We start from the raw sequence: 20283 nt of genomic DNA, 5'->3' as shown, positions 1-20283 counted from the left end.
TTTCCCTCTTTCTAGTTGCTTTCTCTCTCTCTCTTTCCCCATCAAGTCGTTTTGGAACTCCCCATGCAATGCGGCTCAACAGGAAATGTGATTTGCACATATAAAAGGGACCTCTCGTGGCAACTCACTCTTCAATACAGAAACGACTATTTGACACTGACAAAACATACTGTATGGTGGTCAGACGGGAACTAAGCGACTTACTACCGAGACACAGACTGTTGCAGCGTAAACAAGATAGAAGAAACAAGATACAAGAAATCACAAAAGAGAGTAAAAGGACAAATTAACTATTTTTCACTAGCCATTTATTTGATCATTAGTGACATAGGCCTACCATTTCGTCTCATTTGTAAATATAATGATTTTTGTTTTTTATTTTGTTAATTTCCCGTAGTGTTGTAATCTTGCTCATCATGTTGGACCAGCTGGCTTTCACGCAAGAGAACAGAGAGCGGATACAGGCAGTGGAGAACTCCTTCGGCCCCTCTGGGATGTCCCTGATCAGACCTGACCGGGTCTTGATAGGCGAGGGGCGGCTGATGAAGCTGTGTCGACGCCGCCCCCAGCCTAAAGTCTTTTTCTTGTTTAATGACATTTTGGTGTACGGTAGCATCATCCTTCATGGACGCTGGCACAAGAACCAGCATGTTATCTCCCTGGAGGATATCCAGCTTGAGGACCTGGAGGACGGGGTCATCATGGAGAACCAGTGGCTGATCCGCACACCACAGAAGTCCTTCTATGTGGCAGCTGCCTCGCTGAGGAGAAGCGTGCCTGGATGGAGCACATTGAGGACTGCAGGTGTAAGCAGCTGCAGCATGCCGGCTGCCAGCCCGGGTGCACATTCGCCACCACCTGGATCCCTGACCGGGCGTCCACCATCTGCATGCGCTGCTCTCAAACGTTTCGGGTCAACAAACGTCGCCACCACTGTCGTCGCTGCGGCTTTGTCGTCTGCAACGCCTGCTCCAAGAACCGGGCCGTGATCTGCCACATCTCTACTAAGCCCGTGAGGGTGTGTCGACTGTGTCACCTCAGTCTCCAGGACCATGGGGTGCTGACTCAGGATGAGGTCCATCTACGGGGGGACAGTGATGGGAGGAACTGCTCTGATGAATCTGACCTGGTCATGCCCGAGTACGAGGCGACTCGCGACGATGAGGCGAATGAGTGGGTAGAACACCACGCACCAAGCAATTGGGTTGAGTGTCACAACTCTTGGTCCCCATTTAACTATTTAAAACCGGACCATCAAAGTCTCAATCTCACTGGATTGTCAAGTCACTTGACTTGACTTGGTTGACAATTGGACAATGTGAGAGGACCCTGAAAAGTATTTACTGAATGAGTACGTGGAGAAAAGTGCCAAATCAAGACGATACATGATCACATGTAATCATAAATATTGCACAAATATGAACACTAATCCTACCCATATAATGAATGCATTACATACATTCTTTCCTGTTAATAATATAATGAGTGTTTTGGGGGGCTTATTTTTGTTATCCTTTTGATAAAAGGTTAACCTGTAGTATTCATTGTTGACTGGCCATTATGCACACACGGAGCATCTTATTTTACACGAAACACATTTCGCACTAAATACTTTTATATTTGTCCTATACTTATCGTGTTTTAAAAAAAAGGCACATTGACTACAACAACGTGCCTATATTAAGTGTACCTGTAATTATAACTCTACATGGCAGCAATAACTATACCTCTTTATTTATCACATTCACATCAACCATTTATCTTGAAATGAAATATTTTGATAGCAACCTTTGGTTATCCTTGTCCTGAACACCTGGTAAGACTGCTTATTGACCCCCCCAAAACAGCTGTAATCAAACTATTTCGTGCGTAGGTGTTACAAGCCTCCTGCAGACACATGAACCAGTCCTGAGGCAACAGGTGCAGTAAGATAAGCCTTTCGAGAAAGTTATTGCGTCATTTCATTTTCCCAACTCTAGTGTTGTCAATGGCAATACTCAGGCCAACTGCCAATTACTTTTTTTTAAAGAACGTATTCAAATGCAACATGTCAAACATTAACATTTTATAGGCATTTCAAACCAAAAAACAGTTTAAATCGTGCTCTCTGGTTTCTGAAAAGAACTGTCTAAAAAAAGGGTTTTCTGTAAAGATATTAGACTGCTCTCACATCCCCAGACTACCAATAAAGTGGTGATGGAATATGATATCTTGTCAATTCAATCCATTTGAATTTGGAAAAAGCTGCTAAAACACTGTTTCTTAGTAAGCCATAGGTACAAGACTGACAAGCATCTCTCAGAAACGAATGACATAACTTCTAATGAAATTTCCCCTCAAGATTAATGACCAATCTTTCGCTGTATGGTGTTATGAGAACCGGCAGGTCCAAGCTTGCTTGCAAAGAATGAACAAGGAAACATCTAGAACAGCGAATGTGGGGGGGGGGGAAATAATAATCGCAGTGGTGTCATAAACAACCTTTGCACATACTTCAAAAAGTGCTTTGATATCTTAATAAGATTATAGTGTTATTCAAAAGTCTACATTTGAAACATTGACAAAGAGGAACTATATTACATTGCGTATGATCTCGGAAACCCAGAAGAAAAAAAATCTTGCGAAATTGCGACAGATGAGATACCATTCTATGTTACGTGCACGCATCTGTCCAGGAGTGATGACAATTTCCCTCACGAAACTGTCAAGCTGATTCACTGAAACAACATGTTTTCTGGCTTAATGACCGTCATACTAAAAGCTCGTGGTGATCATACATGTCCCCGTTGTCCTTTATTTCATTTATCATGATTTTCATACAAACACTTTAGTACAAGAGCACTACAAGATTTTCCCAATTAGTTCATTCTTGGACTAGGTGGCACTTATCACCATTTTATGCGCCAGAAGTATCAAGGCCCGTTTCTCCGAAGTACTCATCTCTCACAATATTCACATTGCATGAATCACTTGAGATCCCAGGCACACTTACAACAGGAGTGATCAGGGTCCTTTTTTTTCATTGTCTTGCATTTGTTGCTAAATCATGTCAATTATAAATGACCAACAATATTCAATGTGTACATTTCAGCGCAAAATATCGGCAACCAATTATGCACTACAATATAAATAAAGTACACCTTTCTGGTTAATTGCTGGACTGTTCGTATCAGATACGTTTCAATCATACCGCGACATTCAGAGATAACAATTTCTCAACTAAAACAAAACAAACGTGTACATTAAAGTGCAATTCCGCCACTCTTCCACCTCATATTCATTATCTCCGAAACCATAACAGTGTCTACACAGAGTATGTGAAAACAAAACAGCGAGTTTCTATGATCTGTGGTTGAAAAGATAAGGTGCAAAAAAATAAAATAATGCTTCTCTGTAACATCACATGGTAGCATTAAAAGTAAAAAAAAACAGTGATTTTCAAAACAGTGGTTTTCAACAAGTTTCTAGCCAGAGGGAGGGTGTTTTCTTGCTCCTCACATCACTGGGAATCTCCTAGTGCCTGAAAAGCACGGTTTTTAAATATGTTTTACTTTTGATGATGTCATTGGGTAGAACTTTTAACTTTATATTTGTTTTGTAGAAATGTGCCGTTTTCACATATGCAGACACTGGTATTGGGCTGGGCATAATGTAAATGACGTTAAAAAAAAGTGGCGTAAATGTCATTTAAACGCTTCATCAAAGGATATTATATGGACATGATCAGATATTAGGTAACATGACAGGTCTGACATGAGTCTCAATGTAACTCTCATAAGGCCTCTTTCAGTGAACCTACAGTATAACAGGTTCTTTCAGTCTCCAGGAATAAGCTTGAGTTAAATCCGAGTACAAATGTTCTAAGGAGTTCCTCCAGATATTGAGTCTGTGTAGATCAGTCCCCATATCTCACCTCTGCTCTCAGTTCCTTTGTGATATACCGGAGTAGGGCAGCAGTGACCTGCTGCTGGAGAGTAGCATTCCCCACGACCAGGGCGGTCAGCTGGGCCAGGTCTGTCCAGTCCAGTGAGCCCAAAACGGCCATGATATCAGCATAGAGTCTCTGCTGCTGGTGGGGAGGCAGCTCCATGATGATCTGAGGGAGAGGTCTGAACTGTCCACTGGTCATCCACCATCCCAACAGGCCACCTAATGCACCACCTAAAGAGCAGCACAAACAAGATATGTGCCAGAAGATCAAGAGGGGAGAAGAGCTCACAGATTTAAAACACTCGTGGTTATAAGATCTACAGAGAAGACAGAAATGCCAAAAGTGGAGGTGTGGCTGTTTATATTCAGAACCACATTCCTGTAAAGCTGTTGAAGTAATATGGCTACAGGTTCATCTGCTTCACCTGAATCCCATTCTGGTGGGAAGCTGCTATAGACCACCAAGTGCTGACAGTCAGTATGTGGATAACATGTGTGAAATGCTTGATACTGTATGTGATATCAATAGAGAGGTATACTTTCTGTGTGATTTAAATATTGACTGGCTTTCATCAAGCTGCCCACTCAAGAGAAAGCTCAAAAACTGTAACCAGTGCCTGCAACCTGGTTCAGGTTATCAATCAACCTACCAGGGAAATACAAACGGTACATGAATGAAATCATCAACGTGTATTGATCATTTCTTTACTAATGCTGCAGACATTTTCCTCAAAGCAGTATCCAAATCCATTGGATGTAGTGATCACAATATAGTAGCCATATCTAGGAAAACCAAAGTTCCAAATGCTGGGCATAATATTGTGTATAAGAGGTAATACAATAAGTTTTGTAGTGATTCCTATGTTCTTGATGTGAAGAATATTTGTTGGTACGCGGTGTGTATTGACGAGCAACCAGACGCTGCACTTGACACATTTATGAAATTGCTTATCTCAGTTACTAATAAGTGTGGATTGATGAGGAATTGAAAAATTGTATGGTTGAGAGGGAAGAGGCAAAAGAGATGGTAAATAGGTCTGGCTGTATAACCGATTGGCAAATGTACTGCAAATTGAGAGATGATCACTAAATTGAATAAAACAAAGACGAAACTACACTATGAAACAAAAATAAATGACAAAGAATGATATTAAAAGGCTTTGGAGCACCTTAAATGAAATGTTGAGCAAAAAGGCAAACTCCGCTCCATCATTCATTGAATCAGATGGCTCATTCATCACAAAACCAACTGATATTGCCATCTACTTTAATAATTTTTTCATTGGAAATATTAGCAAATGTAGGCATGACATACCAGCAAAAAACACTGACACTACACATCCAAGTATATCTGACCAAATTATGAAAAACAAACATTGTAATTCTGAATTCCGTAAAGTGAGTGCGGAAGAGTTGAATAAATGATTGTCATCTATCAACAATGACAAGCCACTGGGATCTGACAACTTGGATGGAAAATGACTGAGGATAATAACTCTATTCTACATTAAGTAACTCATGCCAGCAGTAAAGTTAGATTAAAAAAACAGATAAAAATACACTTTATAGAACCGCGGGACTGTGAAGCAAAACAAACATAGACACATGCATACAAACACGGATAACATACGCACTATACAGATGTACACATGGATTTTGTGTTGTAGATATGTGGTAGTATAGTAGAGGCCCGATAGCAAACACTTAATATGTTGTGAAATCTGTTATGAATGTATTGTAATGTTTTTAAAATGTATAATGGCCTTAATTTTGCTGGACCGCAGGAAGAGCAGCTGCTGCCTTAGCAGCAGCTAATGGGGATCCATAATAAATACAAATAGAAATAAACACCCATATTCATCAAAAATCGACCTCCCCACTTATAAGACAACATTGGCTGAGAATTATTCTAACCTCACGCCATAATTTATAGGCCTACCACATATACACTGAAAATCTCATAGCTGCACTCAATTACAATAGGTTTGAGAAAGGATATGGCTCCACCTTGTGGTTGAAGTAGGGAAAAGCAGATGATCATAATTTTGCTTACTAAATTGAAAGGATCCTTACCAACAGCAATCCCTGGGGGACCACCTAGAAGGCCCCCTAAAAATGCAGTCCCTCCTGCCACTGCTGATCCTTTCCCAGAATTCTTCACTGCTGCTTTTATCTGCTGATTTGCAGACAGGTCACAGCATAGTTGCATGACATCATCCATACGTGGAGCCATGGTAGCTGCTCTCCCTGGTGTGATGATAAGAGACACACCGAAGATCAGTTTGCAACCAACCCAACTCATCGGATCTCTAGTATAAATTGCAAGAACAAATAGCCACTACCAATTTAATACTAGAAGAGATGTATGACTTGACTTCTGTCAGATATCCTGAAGACTAGGAGTAAGCCATTTTCTGGTAATGAACTGCATTACACTGTTGAGAGTAGCCTCTGCCAAAAGTTAAATAAACGATTGTTCAAATAATGTTATAGGCCTTTTTTATTCCAAATGTTGACAAAACCAGGAAACTATATTGTTGTAATCAATTCAGTTATCATATTTAGCAGACAGAGACTGGTTAAATAACTGATGACTTAATGCAGACCATTGTCATTAGTCAAAAACTTCTCACAAGAGATTCGAAATGCTTCCCTCGGATTGATGTTATGACCACAATAATAACGACCGCAGCTAATAATAATTATACTTCCCTTCTGATATATAGGCCTTTTTTAATGGCGTAAAACGACATCGAAAAATAGGAGATGTCAGATGTTAGTGTGTCATCATGTGGCCATCAGCATTTTCTCTCCATTTAAAGTGTGGCAATCACCTTTACAATAACGACATAGTTGTCACCATCACACAGGACGGACTCTCACGTTGGCCTACATGAAAATAGTCTAAAGTACACATTGGTGGCGAATCCCTACCGTCAGATCTCGCACTTCGATGATGTGTTCATGTTTGTGTATCATGAGTGTTGGTAAAAACTATGACCGCGGTGAATGACGAGACATTTGTTTTAGGACAAACCCACATCCTGTTAAAACGATTCGCGGTTGTTTTTAGATGCACAATAAAACAAACATAGCCTAATACATAGATCTCAGTGGGGCAACCTGGCATAATTGTCATTTACTCCGCAAATATTTGCAACAATGTTTCAAGAAAAGCCATTGATACAATTCCCTCCTTTTCATAAAATCGGTGGGGTTCGTTTTGCAGGGCCCGGTGCCCGGGGTGGGTGGAGATTTATCTTATGAATCAATATAATTATCTAATAATAACAAACTCCGCTCACACGGGCCACCGGGCCATGCAAAACGAAGTGGACCACTGTTGTGAAATGCAAACCGTTGTACATTGAAAATATATATATATGTATCTTCCACTCTAATGTATTTTGTCTTGTTGTTATAGACTACACGCCCAGACTATTAGAAAGATTGGACATCGGTTAAAACCAGGTATTTAGGTATGTTTCAAGTAAGGACACATTTATTCACTTGACAGCTAGTTATGAGGACAAAGGTTAGTTGTGCGCAACCTTCTGAAGCCACGCCTTCGAGTTGGGATTTTCGCTTACGTTCACCACCCACCAAAGCAAAAGAGTTGGTGTTCAAAAACAAGTCTGTATCAAAACAATTGCAGACCGGTTATAGTTTCAAGCTAACCGTCGGCCACCACTTGTTAAATATACATTTGTGAGGTAAGGAAAAAATACATTGTAGCCTTCAGCATTGTGCGACATGTTGTATCCAAAGCTTTAGTTCGTGTGTAGCATAGACACTTTCTTTAGCCTACTAACATATCTATCCATTGCATGTTTTTATTGATTTCTACATCCCAAAAGTGTCCTATTAGGACAACTTTTTAGTTGTGTAGACTACCATGTAATTGTAACCATGTCATGTGTCATTTTGTATGTAGGTTGGGTTATTTGTTTGATTGTCAAATGAATTACATAAGTGCCGTGCATAATTATTAACTTATTTAAAATGGGATGTTGTGGTATTCTGTCTAGTCTATGACACTTTAAGCCTGAAATACATACCAATACTGTTTATACCTGATTCTATTTGTAATAGGCCTATTTGACCAGAAATGTCAAAATACAATTATATACACTAAAAATGTCATAAGGTGAATGCACCAATTTGTAAGTCGCTCTGGATAAGAGCGTCTGCTAAATGACTTAAATGTAAATGTAAAATGTATACATAATATATATATATATATTTTACAAACCCTTTGTTTTCACCATAGTTTGGCCGATTGGCTTCATATTCACCATATTAGTTTATTCATAACATGTCTTAAGATTAAGATAGAGGCTTGAAATGAGTTTACCGGTCAGAAAGGATGCCATGACCTTCCGTCTGCAAATAGCTTCCAAGGGGCATGCTGTTCCTGATTCTGCTGTGCTGGCAGGGTCATTAAGCCAGGACACAATGTTAAAAACTAAAGGTCATAATGTAAGGTGTTGTTCAGATTCTGCTTTCTGGAAATCATTTCAGATCTATCTTCTGTCAATGTGGATATTAAACTACACATACCTTTTCAGGTTGTGCTGTTTTCTTGTATTTGATGCAATGTTTTACCATGATCAGTTTAGCAGTAATTGTATCCGGTCTGCATTTTTTCCCCCTTATACCCCATAAGGAAAACATACTATAACACTATGTTAACTCATTTTCTTTGCAGACTGCAATAAGAGGGCCAAGGGAGACAAAACATATACACAATGATTGGAAAGATACTTGCCCATTTCCTTGGTAGCACAGATGACGATTTTCCCACAGATGACAATGCAACCTATGAGGAGCTCATTGAGTTTGAGGCGGGAGGATGGGTGGTTATCAACATTCAAGGTAAGCTAATAATTTTGTTCACCGAAAGTTGAAATCACAAGTTAGTTGTTAAACTTGTATGGGCATTGTTGTCTGCAGTTACTTGTTCTGTAAATGGTAGTATTGTAGTTATTTGTATAGTAGATCTAATGGACACTATTAGAGGTCTCACTGGTGTTTTTCCTCTTTGGTCTCGGTTTAGTAATTTTGTCATCTGATGTTTCCAGAGAACAACTCCCTGACCCCCCCTGAGGAAGACCCTTTGGAGAACCTGCTGATTGAGCATCCCAGTATGTCTGTAGACCAGATCAGACACCAGCCCAGCGATGAAGAGGATACTTCTCCCAGGTCAGTTTTCATCCAAGGGATCCATCTCCTTTAGTCAGTGTGATAACACAACCATTATCCTAGAGAAAGGAGTGTCACATTACAGTTATTATGTCCTCCCCCCTGCAGGCCTGTGCCAGTCAAACAGCATGTGTCCTGGAGGCTAGCTGCCTGGGGCAGCCTGCTTCCATGCAATGTCCAACTGCTTGCCATACAGCGAGCCAGGACTCACTTGGAGTGCAAGAAGCTGACCAGGAGTGCTCTCCAGAGACAGAGCCTTGCCAAGGTGTGCTTCTCCCCCTCTGACAGACGCTTTGGTCACTTCAAACAACCCTGCCAGCGTCTGTACAACTACTGAGTGTCTACTGAGTAGCCACGCCATTGTCTGAACCCACTTAACACACAGACCTTAGACCTATGACCTACCTTAGACCTACTTATTTGATTTGATATCTCTTTACCCTGATCAAGGGAACCACGTTTGCTGAGTATGTTATTAACATACTGAGCCCAGTTTGAGAGTGAAATAGCCATAAGTAGATGTGTGTGTGCATGTGAAAAGTATTATAACTGGCTTGTTTTCTGATGAAAACTTTTATGTATTGTATAAAATGCAAAAGGTTTTAGCACTTGCAAATATTCATTCTATTGTATATAGAATACTTGTTTTGTATTACTTTGCGTGCCTTAGATTTAGATACGTTGTGAGTATATTGCTTTAAGGAAAGTTGTTTCATAGCTATGAAAAGCTATTTTGTATATATGTGATGATGACACAAAACATCACTCTTGAGTAATTGGACCTCTTTCGCTATATTTTTAAATAACAAATACAATGTATGTAAGAATGACCAAATAATGATGAAACACTGTTACTAATGTATGTTTTGTACTTCCCTTTGTTTTTATACATTTATTCCCAGTGTGTTCTTATGTTTGCTGTACTGCTACAAGCCCGGTTTGTAAATATATTCAGATTTATTTGGTATTTTTGTGTATATTTAAATGTAAAAAAATGTTAAATAAATCTGTTTAGGTATTATTTGTGTTTTATTAAATAGCATGAGACATAACTTTAGTAATTACATGTATTATTACCACCAAATGTCATTGTTCTGCATTAAATTATTTTAGCAGCAAATTGGTGGATTTCATTTTCGAAGCAAATGCACCTTCCCCATAAACTTTTTAACGCTTTCTGGATCAACAGCATTTGCCCAAACTCCTCCCCTCTTGAAATGAGAGCCAATTATCATTGCACTAGCATCAAGGTAGTTTTCCACGTTGTCATAGGTCACTCCTGAGCCAATAAGAACTGGGAGTCTTACAGACCCTGCAACATCTGCAAATAGAAAAGAAAGAATTGCTGAGTAAATATTTTGAGATGCTACATTAAATTGACTGAGTTCATGATATTGGAAAGCTGTGTGTGAGCTTACGAATATGAAACGAATACCGAAATGGTTGGATTTAGGAATGCATTGCAAGTGTCACGCATCATATCTGATAAGTATAAATAGTGAATGTAGGTTCAGAGATAATATAGAGTAAAACACGTGAAGAAAGAGATAAATCCAGACCCTGGCAGCTCCATTTACCCATCTGACAACAGAGCCAGCCCAATGGAATTGTACTGGGAGACTGTAGGAGCACCTCCAAACTAGGCAGCAGGGTTGTGTAGCAGTCTGGCCTGAGCCTGCCTGTGTTTACAGCCTTCTGTGTAAGTCAGCCATCTGTAGGCTGTGCTTAAAAATAGCAGACGATGTTGGTGTCTATATACGCCAAGCAGGGCTGTGGCAGGCAAGGGCAGGACCGGGCTGTGTGCCCATGGTCAGCACGATCCAGACTCGGGGGACTATGAGACTGCCATTCTCTCCCCAGACGAGATTGCTCTTTATAAGGCCAGCAGCGAGGCTCAGAGGCTCCACGGGCTTTAGGGAAGCTTAACCTCTGGGCTACATGAAAAACTAACGCCAGGAACTGTCTGTCCTTGCAAACGTAGGAAGTATGCAATAGACTGGTATGCAGTGGGAGTGGTATGAAATTGAGTGAAGTGACTGAACATACTTTTGTTAGGGTGTGTGTTATGGTTTATGAGAATGTATGAAATTTAGAAAAAAGGGCACTCCCCTATTAACCAAGACTACAAGAGTGTTTGAGAGAAAATGAAAAGGGAGAGGAAAGTACTATATTTATACTAAGGTACACGCTGAGCATTCCTAAAATGATACACCGAGCATTATGCCTCAGATATATAATGTAAGTGCTGAGCGTTGGCTGCCCTTTGAACCAAATGGTAAAATAGTGATTACACCTATGCATTATTTGTTTCTTAGGAATTCATTTAAACAAGTTCTGGGTCTTTTTCTATTACTGTATGTGTCAGTATGTTTGTGTGTCATACCATACATGTGCGTATGTGTCATACATGTGTGTATGTGCCAGAGCAGAGACAGGACACACCTCTGAGCTCCACTGGATCTGCCTGAACCCCTGTGGCTGTTCCAGTAATGATGAGACCATCGGAAAGGAAAAACTCAGCTGCTCTGGCCGTCTCCACTATGCTCACATCTGAAGTCAGGGCATGGGAGCTAGGAACACAAACACATACTCACAAATCTGAAAACAACCCATTACACTTACTACAACAGTCAGAAATGTTACTTTCATCTCCTTGCAGTACCGTTTATGGATAATATTAGCCGCATTGCCTGCATGTTGAAAACCTTCTGAAGTACCATATCAGGACATCTAGGCTAGCCAGTGGAGTTGTCTGACTGGAGTGTTTTGAATGATTGCTCACCTGTGCTTCTTTTTTATATCAGTAAAGATCTGCACATGTTCAGCCTGCATTTGCTTGCGGTATCGCAAAAGGTCTCCGGCACATCCATTCAAAAGGCCTTCATCAGCAACATGTGAGAAGACATATCCCTCTGCCCTGATAAAATCCATACCTTGGAAAGAGACAACAATGGAATAGGTAGCTAAACATTTGCTTTTCCCAAACTCTTTAATACAGATCTTTCTATTAAACTAAAATCCCAGGCTAACCTGAAGCACTCTTAACCATGCATGTATTAACCAGTAATAAGCAAAGCAAAGCCAGCTATATCAACCTGAAGCCAGTGCAACAGCAACAGCTGAGATGTTTGCTGCAGACAGGATCTGAACTCCAAGAGGCAGAAGCGGACAGATCCCCCTCACCGCAGCACACACCGCTGTCATAGAGGCACACACCTCTGGTCCAACTGAGAATGTGTATGGAATGTCATGCATGTTCTCAATGATCAGCCCATCCTGTTCAACAGATCAACAGACAACAAACAATCAATTTCCAGTCACCCTTGAGGATGAATATTGTGGCTACAGTATTAGTAACAGTATATTAGGCTACAGTATTCGTAACATCAAAAAGTGTGTTTTTGCTTATACTCACAATTCCCGCATTGTGATAGATTTCTGCCTCGTGGCATGCCTCCTCGATAATTTGAGGAATGACCATGCTTCCTAAAGGTGTGCCTGAAAAACATTAACATCAACGTTAAAAATAAAAAGAGAGTAAAAAACCACATATGCGTCCCAATAATCTTTACCTGGCAAGGCTTGAACATGAATCATTCCAATAACCACAGATTTAGCACGTCCAAAGAGTTTCAGAAACTTCATTTTTTGTTGTTGTTTCAAACCAGTTGCAATGTGGATGCAAAGGTGGCTTTGAAATGAGACTCGTTCCCGTGCAGCTGCTAGCTTGATCACGTGCCTGGTCAAAGTGTACGTTAATACAGGTTTCAAGATCTCTGAGTGGTCACCCAATACAGTGTGTTTTTTTCTTTCGTGTGGCGCATGAAACATATTAAAACACAATTTTAACAGTTATGACTGAGACAAGACACATAGGTTGCAGATTAGCCTCCACATTTCCTTTATCTTCTGATAAGAAAACGTACAAGTATGAATTACATATGAAAGCATAACATGGTGCCTGAAATGTATTTTACTAAACCAGCACTGTTTTTATCTCCAACAAATAATTTGTGTAGACGAGAGGAAGGAGACGAGGAGGAAGCCACTAAACGTAACTAATGCACTATAGCGCAGAGCCGCGCGCCATCACCATTCTCGTTGACCAATATTGCCGGGCGTTAATTTGATTTAAAAAAAATAATGACATACCTCTTGAATTGTGGACATTGAAAGTCCAATATGTCGGCTTGATAGAGAAACATTTAAATATATATTTATATGTCTTTCAAAATCGGCATAACGTCCGGATTTGCAGGTTTTTTGAGAGGGGCACAGTCTTTGTTTACATCCGTCTTCCCTAGCCACGCGGTACTTCGTGGTTCCGGATTCGAAGCACCCCCCCCACCAGCCACGCCTCCCTTTTTGCCGGCAAAGTGCAATATTTCTCACAGTATTATACTGTATATTTCGCACACAACATAATACTTCAGATGATTTTACTCTTCACGTCTGAACAATTAATGACGAATAATAATGTTCGTTGAAATGTAACTGTGAAGGATTACTGAACAGCGCCAAGTATTTAAATCACCCGCTCGGACCGCCCCATATATGTAGACTGCAAGCAGTTTATAAGCCAAGGCGCAAAACTCCCTGCGCCAGCAAAGAACAAGTAGCTAGCACAACTCGCAGTTCATTGGTTTTTTTGATAACAAACAGAGGCCACGAATCGAATAACTAGCTAGTAACTTGTCATATTTTCTCTGATCCTTTCAACCAAGTGTGGACTTCTTCGCGGGGGAATATTTTTAGGTGAGCTGGCAAAAAAATTGAAACATCTCTTGCTAACTAGCAGTCTTGCAACTTTTCAATCGAACTCCCTCAACGTGATTCTAAATGAACGTGTTAGTGAGCTTGTAAATATTCTGAATCTGAAAGACTGGACAACATTGTTTGGTTAGTTTTTTTTTGTTTTTTTTGTGGGAAAGCTTATTAGAGCGGGTGAATGGAAAATGGCATACTTGATGGCTCGGCCATTTTCTGGCCAGCGTCTCTCTAATTTAGTAGAAATTAACTAGTTTCCATCGACTATGTCAAACTGTTAAGGGTTGGGTGATAGTGTGGAATCCGGTGTCACTGTATGCGTGGTTTTGTGACAATTATTGCATTATTAAATTGTTTTGTCGTCCTTTAAACATTGTCCCACTTCCATTTGCCCGCGCCCACATCTTTTGACGAGTTGGCTTTGTAGGATTTACGTGGGGGGTTGGTTGTGGTTATTAGCTAAATAAATTAAATGCATATTTCATGTTTCCAGGGTTTATATATTGGAGGGATACGCGTGGGATATAATGCCAAGCAAAGGGTAAGTTTCGGTTTTGTAGTTTCAGTTTTGTAGTTTGACCTAGTCTTGTCAATGTCGCTAGCTAGGTGACGGAAAAGTTATCACGTTAGGTAGCAGGCTTGCTAACTAGCAGCTAGTTAGCTAGCACTAACGTGTCTTACCACTTCAGTAGGACGCATATCATAATTCAATATTTACTGTACAATTTCAGGGAAAATGTGGAATCCAGGACAATTGATCATGAGATGCCCAAAGAAACTGCAGTGAGATCCAAGAAAAGAAAATCAGACGTTGCCGTTGTAAGTTCATGCGATCTGCGTTTTGCTACTGTAACGAGCTGGTTGCCTGGCTGTCTTTTAAATGGTTTGTCATAATGAACATTCTCATGATTAAATCCTCAGTATTTACAAGACCCAGATGAAGTGGCAGAGATGACGAAAAAGAACCAGTGTGGCGCTTTGGTAACTACATGCATTTCACAATTCCATGGCATTCCCTTGCAGACCATGCATTTGTTGGATTTAGCCTACACACACCAGGCAGTGACATACACAGGTTACTCAGGACGGGTCAATAACTGACACAATTGTGTTTAATCAGTTGCTATTGGTGGCACTGTCTCAGAATCCTCATGCTGTTTATTTTTTATCAGTCGGTAAACTTTCTTATCCCTCTCCTGTGCAGGTGTGCTGGAATCCTGAGTCTGTTCACACGATCCCGTGCAGCCGGATCCCCACGCCTGACAACGAAGTCGATCAACCAGTTGCTTTGAATGCCACTGGGTTTTCTACTCAGTACACCTTCAAAAACATATTTGTCACCCCCACCAGGTCTTCCCCTCTTCCTGTGCTATGGTGAGTCACTTCTGGTATCTGGGACAACGTGGGCAAGATGCCGCAACGCTGCTAAGTAACAGGAGTGGTTACCTGCCACATTTGATGTATGATTTTCATTGGGAGGTTACTTGAACTCATACCTTGAGCTCTGCACTAGCGCTGTCTAAGGCTAAGCATTATGATGACCAATGTGTTCATCGGTTTCATTTGAATGTAACGCACACAATGTAGTCCTTACCTCTATCGTCTAGAGTGTAATCTGCTGTTATAACAAAGGCTATATATCCTTGCCACTCATATTATGTATACCATTTCATCTTAAAAGTTCTGTGTTTGCACTCTCTAGTTGCAGGGTTCTTTGTTTATCCCGTTGATTTGATAAATACAAGTGAACTAGACGCCAACCCTCTGGGTATGTTTCTCTGTAGCTGGGCAAGCAGTGACGACGTATGGAACAACCTGTTGAAGAAAGACGACACGTATTCTCGAGACATCCACGTCATGAAGAAACACCCACACCTCCAACCCAAGATGAGGGCCATTCTTCTCGACTGGCTAATGGAGGTTTGTAGCTCACTCTGTGTCAAACTCCTAGGCTAAATTCCTTTCCCACAGTATCTGCTACTTTGATCAAATCCCTCACGTCACTTGATCAGTGTCGTCCATGTTTATCTTAAGGTGGTGAGTGGATTAGCTTTAACAGTAGACATATGGCCCCAGTTAACTGTAGTTGGTCTGTACAATCTTAGCATAACCTACTTGAGAAATGGCTGTCAGGTGACGTGTATTAGCTGAGCTCTAACAGGTTCTAAGGGGCAGCATAGTCTGCTGCACAATGCATTCAACCAAAATGTCTTCAGCATTTAACCCAACTCCTCTGACTCAGCATTGTTCTTAGTTGGGATCGTTTCAAACCTATTGTATCGAACTATGATCAATGTTCTTACATGGTGAAATTTTCCTTAGCTACTCTTGTGATATTTTGCTTTGGACTTGTGTTCTCAACCTTGTTTTCTCTCTCAGGTGTGCGAGGTGTACAAGCTTCACAGAGAAACCTTCTACCTGGCTCAGGATTACTTTGATCGGTTCATGGCCACACAGACCAATGTTTTCAAGTGCACACTACAACTCATCGGCATCTCTTCTCTGTTTATAGCTGCCAAGATGGAGGTAGGAAGAAGCCTCTTCTACAACCTGCGTAAAGTGTTCTTCATTCTCTATTTTGTATGTTCCAGCGGGAGTTTTTTTTAAACATGTTTACAAATGCTTCTCTTTCAGGAAATCTACCCTCCAAAAGTGCATCAATTTGCCTATGTTACTGATGGTGCCTGCACTGAGGATGATATCATATGTATGGAGCTAATCATTATGAAGGTATGCCTCTCAAACACTACATCCCAGTGGTTTTCACTACGGCTGGGTCACAAATCCTTACTGTTGTCTGAAGCTTGTTGAGCCATGAGCAACATTTAGCCGTTACTAGTAAAAAATGACTACATGTATTCCAAATGATGCTCTTCCTAATGGTAGTTTCTGCCTAACTTGATAGTACACATGTTTCTTTGCGTCTCTTAATATCTGTTCTGGGGAACACTTCACTGTGGAATGAAATCATCATGTGGCTCTTGTTTCTACCGTGTGACCCTTTGCTCAGGAGCTGAAGTGGCGTTTGAGTCCCCTGACACCTGTGTCCTGGCTAAACATCTACATGCAGGTTGCCTACCTGAAAGAATCCGACGAGGTTCTCATCCCACAGTACCCGCAAACTACGTTTGTGCAGATTGCCGAGGTAAGTTTACGACTGAGGTTTCCCGCCACTCGCATGTGATTCATAGTGTCTTAAAACAAAATGCACTTAAGATCAACAAGGCAAAATATCATGTTAATTCTCACAGACGACACTGTTATTGCTTATACAAGTTGGATTTGTAAGACGATGGTTTCCCATTTCCTCCCCTTAGACTGGCTCATTGCCTCTGTTGAAGTACATATGTGGTGTTGTGCTCTCTATAGCTCCTGGACCTCTGTACGTTGGATGTGAAATGTCTGGAGTTCTCCTACGGGGTGCTAGCTGCCTCTGCCTTGTTCCATTTCTCCTCGCTGGAGCTGGTGGAGAAAGTCTCAGGTAGGGCGTCTTCATTCGGCGGCTGTTCAGGTCAATCAACATCAATCGAACTGAGTTATCGTGGTTTGGTAGACTTCCAGGGGGTGTATTTTAACAATCCCTAACCAAATCTCTCTCTGTCTTGATCTGTGCAGCTCTGAAGTGGTCTGATGTTGAGGAGTGTGTGAGGTGGATGGTCCCCTTTGCCATGTCCATCAGGGAAGTGGGCAGCTCAGCTCTGAGGACCTTCAAAGGAATCCCGGCAGACGACATGCATAACATCCAGACCCATGCTGCCTATCTGGACTGGATGGTGAGGGCATTTGTTTCTATGGCTTTCAATCAATGTCCTATACCAATGTGTGGCATTGTTTCTTGTATGCAATTGCAGCCTGTATTGAGAGCTCTGTTGGTTTCTTCTTTAGGTGAAGGCATGTGCCTACCCACAAGTGGATGTAGATCGCAGCCAGAGTTCACCTATACCATCCGGAGTGCTCACTCCGCCCCCTAGCAGCGAGAAGCCAGAGGGCACAGTCTCTTGATTTCCATTGGGTTAGTATGGGCACGGGCTGAGGAAGTCTCAAGACAGGACCCGAGATATTGCAGGACTGGGAGAAATCCATGGCCTTACACACACACACATGTGCTCACATGATTTTGTTACATTCGTGCACATTTTATTCCACGAGTTGTTTTGGTGCACAGGTGAATGGCTGTTTTTGGATGTCTCAGCCTTTTTTGAGGGAGTGATGGTTTTTAATTGGAGTGATGCCAAGCTGGACCACCTGCCAAAAACTCCAGAGTTGTCACTGGCTCTGAGTGCTGCTAAAAAGGTGGACTTAGCTTGATGGAACAGTGGATGGGTTGGGTGTGTGTGCAGCTAATGCCTGCCATTTTGATGTTTGCTTGTGGGACCAGTAGCTCTGCTGCCAAATTGGACAAGTGGAACAGCAGAAATATGGATTGTATTTAAGATTTTATCTCCAGTTCTCTTCTCACATTTGCATATTTACCAAAATGTATGAGTTTGTTTTGAAATGAGATGCTGCTACTTTTATCTTATTATTTTTTAAATAAAGTCACTGTCGCAGACAGCTTTTATGTTTTACAACGTTGTGAGTCTTTGCTTTGGCCAGGGACTGGGATTGTAGCCTGGTTGAACAAGCCTGACCATTGTGCTCGCTTTTGTTTTAATGCAAGTGAAATGGATTGACCTCCATGATCAGGTTGGTTCCACCAAGCTACAGGGATGGGTCAACATGCATGTCGGCCGTGCACAGTAGGTCATCGGCTGGTTGACTGTTTCGGGTGTGGCCACGTTTTGCCATTTTTGTCTTGACTTCTGGATGGAGCCAATGGTTTTTCAGTAAGGCTTCATGTGCCAGAGGCCAATGAAAGCAGCTGGCAAGCCAACAGCATAACCATCTGACTCTTAAGGAGCCTGAGATCGGAGATCTACTCTGGAAGTCCTGCTGTAGCATGTCGTCTATGTCATATTCTATTTGTCCTGTTATCAGTGGCCTAAGCGTAGGTCTACCGTCAATTTTAAGAGAAACAATGGAAATTAAGTAAACTTGTCTTCAAATGCGTTATCCATATGTGGTTGTATGTTAATTGTCAAGTCTCTTTGCTAGATTAGAGACACAGTGACTTTCGCAGGTATGCAACGCATGCAAAATGTATAAGAGAGGAGTTGTATGTTGTGGGCAATGTGCGTCTACGACTTCATTAATGTTCATGCATCTCAATGTGTCTACCCTTAGGTGCTCCTTTTAAAGCCTTACAAAAAATATGCCCCCCCTTGTTGAGCCTGTCTCATCGGTGCACCTCCCCCAACTGGCTCGGGTGGTGAAGGTCGTGCCCTAAGCCTTATCGGTTTTATACTTGCCTCTTTCTAAACTAAAGTTATGCTGAAAGTTCAAGTGCATAACGTAAGACTTAATATTTTAAGAGTGATCTATAAGCACACGTTTCTATAAAATATAAATCACTAGAAACGGCTGCTTTTCTTTAAACTCACAATATTGTAGAAAGGTAACGTATTGGTCAAAGGGGACATTGAAGTGTTGCATTGGGCTAATGTGAAGTGCAGAAAACAGGAGTGGCGTGAAAGGTCTTGTTTGTGCTCACTGTAAGTTGCCATAATGGGGAGTCAAAGGGGGACAAATGAATGTCATCTGAATGAAAACAAAATGGAGCATAGGGATGGTCTCTATAATGGCTGTCTCTTTCATGCGTTCACTGACAGACAGTGCCCTCTGCTTGCAGTCAAGGAGTGTGTGCTTAAAGATACACAGGACTAATCCACTAGATGTCAGTATGACGCTTCCACTGTCAAAGCTGCTCCTAAGACTTGTCGGGGACTACTCGACAGATGCTGCTGGGAGTAAATCTTGGACTTGTCTAATTCTCTTGTCCTTCACTTTGTCACAAACCAGATTGGATCAACTAAGGGTTTGTTTTTCATCGGCCTGCTGAATTTATCAGATGCCTATTTCAAATGGATTGATAGTATCGTCTTACTAAATCATTTGGATATTGTCTACGTCAGTTCTTCCATAATATGAATGAACCATGCCATCTTAAGTTATGCGCTATATTCCTTCTCAACCATTTCAAACCATTGTTTCAAAATTATGGACTGTTCCTTTTCTGCTCTGGTACTCTACACACCCATCGACTGTTCTGCATCAATGTTCAGTAATTAACGCTGCATTAAAGCAGCAGGGGCCCTTGCTGTCTCTTTAAAGAGAGGGGGGCTTCACCCATCAGACAGGCTCTTGAGGCATGGGGCCCTCAGGCAGCCAGGCAGGCAACAGCACAACAGCTGTTATGCACTCAATGGCCCCTTTGTTCTCGCAGCTCAGACGCTTGTGGCAGCAGCAGGTGCCCATTGGCTGAACCACCAGCCACCAGAGTTCACA

At 41.4% G+C, this 20283-nt stretch overlaps 4 protein-coding genes and 1 pseudogene across 8 annotated transcripts; 3 read left to right on the top strand and 2 right to left on the bottom strand.

Moving 5' to 3' along the window:
- The first annotated feature begins 148 nt into the window (after positions 1–148).
- Positions 149–2444, top strand: LOC124035844 (annotated as a pseudogene).
- LOC124035846 (protein C19orf12 homolog) lies at positions 1779–9859 on the bottom strand. Of its 4 annotated transcripts, none has more exons than XM_046349637.1 (3): positions 8285–9859; positions 6004–6177; positions 1779–4161 (listed from the first exon to the last, which is right to left on the bottom strand). In XM_046349637.1, the coding sequence occupies exons 1-3, from the start codon at positions 8301–8303 to the stop codon at positions 3896–3898; spliced, it is 459 nt and encodes a 152-aa protein (XP_046205593.1). In that variant the 5' UTR covers positions 8304–9859; the 3' UTR covers positions 1779–3895. The 4 variants fall into 4 exon arrangements, with proteins under 4 accessions (XP_046205593.1, XP_046205595.1, XP_046205596.1 ...); XM_046349639.1 differs by lacking the exon at positions 8285–9859 and adding an exon at positions 6765–8250; XM_046349640.1 differs by lacking the exon at positions 8285–9859 and adding an exon at positions 6865–8250 and having other exon boundaries at positions 6004–6168.
- Positions 7485–10151, top strand: LOC124035845 (tumor protein p53-inducible nuclear protein 1-like). The gene is made up of 4 exons (XM_046349636.1): positions 7485–7643; positions 8639–8805; positions 9012–9132; positions 9241–10151. Exons 2-4 carry the CDS (start codon positions 8679–8681, stop codon positions 9467–9469), a joined length of 477 nt encoding a protein of 158 aa, XP_046205592.1. The 5' UTR covers positions 7485–7643; positions 8639–8678; the 3' UTR covers positions 9470–10151.
- Positions 10122–13446, bottom strand: zgc:162297 (uncharacterized protein LOC555865 homolog). Of its 2 annotated transcripts, XM_046349634.1 has the most exons (7): positions 13285–13446; positions 12705–12871; positions 12548–12630; positions 12228–12408; positions 11915–12065; positions 11575–11702; positions 10122–10453 (listed from the first exon to the last, which is right to left on the bottom strand). In XM_046349634.1, the coding sequence occupies exons 1-7, from the start codon at positions 13335–13337 to the stop codon at positions 10263–10265; spliced, it is 954 nt and encodes a 317-aa protein (XP_046205590.1). In that variant the 5' UTR covers positions 13338–13446; the 3' UTR covers positions 10122–10262. The 2 variants fall into 2 exon arrangements, with proteins under 2 accessions (XP_046205590.1, XP_046205591.1); XM_046349635.1 differs by lacking the exon at positions 12705–12871 and having other exon boundaries at positions 13285–13445.
- A 256-nt stretch (positions 13447–13702) lies between these two features.
- LOC124035086 (G1/S-specific cyclin-E1-like) lies at positions 13703–18467 on the top strand. The gene is made up of 12 exons (XM_046348503.1): positions 13703–13887; positions 14393–14440; positions 14631–14718; positions 14821–14880; positions 15104–15273; positions 15684–15819; positions 16279–16425; positions 16534–16629; positions 16910–17044; positions 17269–17380; positions 17515–17672; positions 17785–18467. The coding sequence occupies exons 2-12, from the start codon at positions 14427–14429 to the stop codon at positions 17899–17901; spliced, it is 1233 nt and encodes a 410-aa protein (XP_046204459.1). The 5' UTR covers positions 13703–13887; positions 14393–14426; the 3' UTR covers positions 17902–18467.
- The last annotated feature ends 1816 nt before the right edge of the window (positions 18468–20283 follow it).

This window comes from Oncorhynchus gorbuscha, linkage group LG05 (genome assembly GCF_021184085.1).
Source record: "Oncorhynchus gorbuscha isolate QuinsamMale2020 ecotype Even-year linkage group LG05, OgorEven_v1.0, whole genome shotgun sequence".
In the NCBI taxonomy this organism is placed as follows: Eukaryota; Metazoa; Chordata; class Actinopteri; order Salmoniformes; family Salmonidae; genus Oncorhynchus; species Oncorhynchus gorbuscha.
The sequence above is the reverse complement of the archived record's forward strand: the minus strand, read 5'-3'. Positions and strand labels throughout refer to the sequence as shown.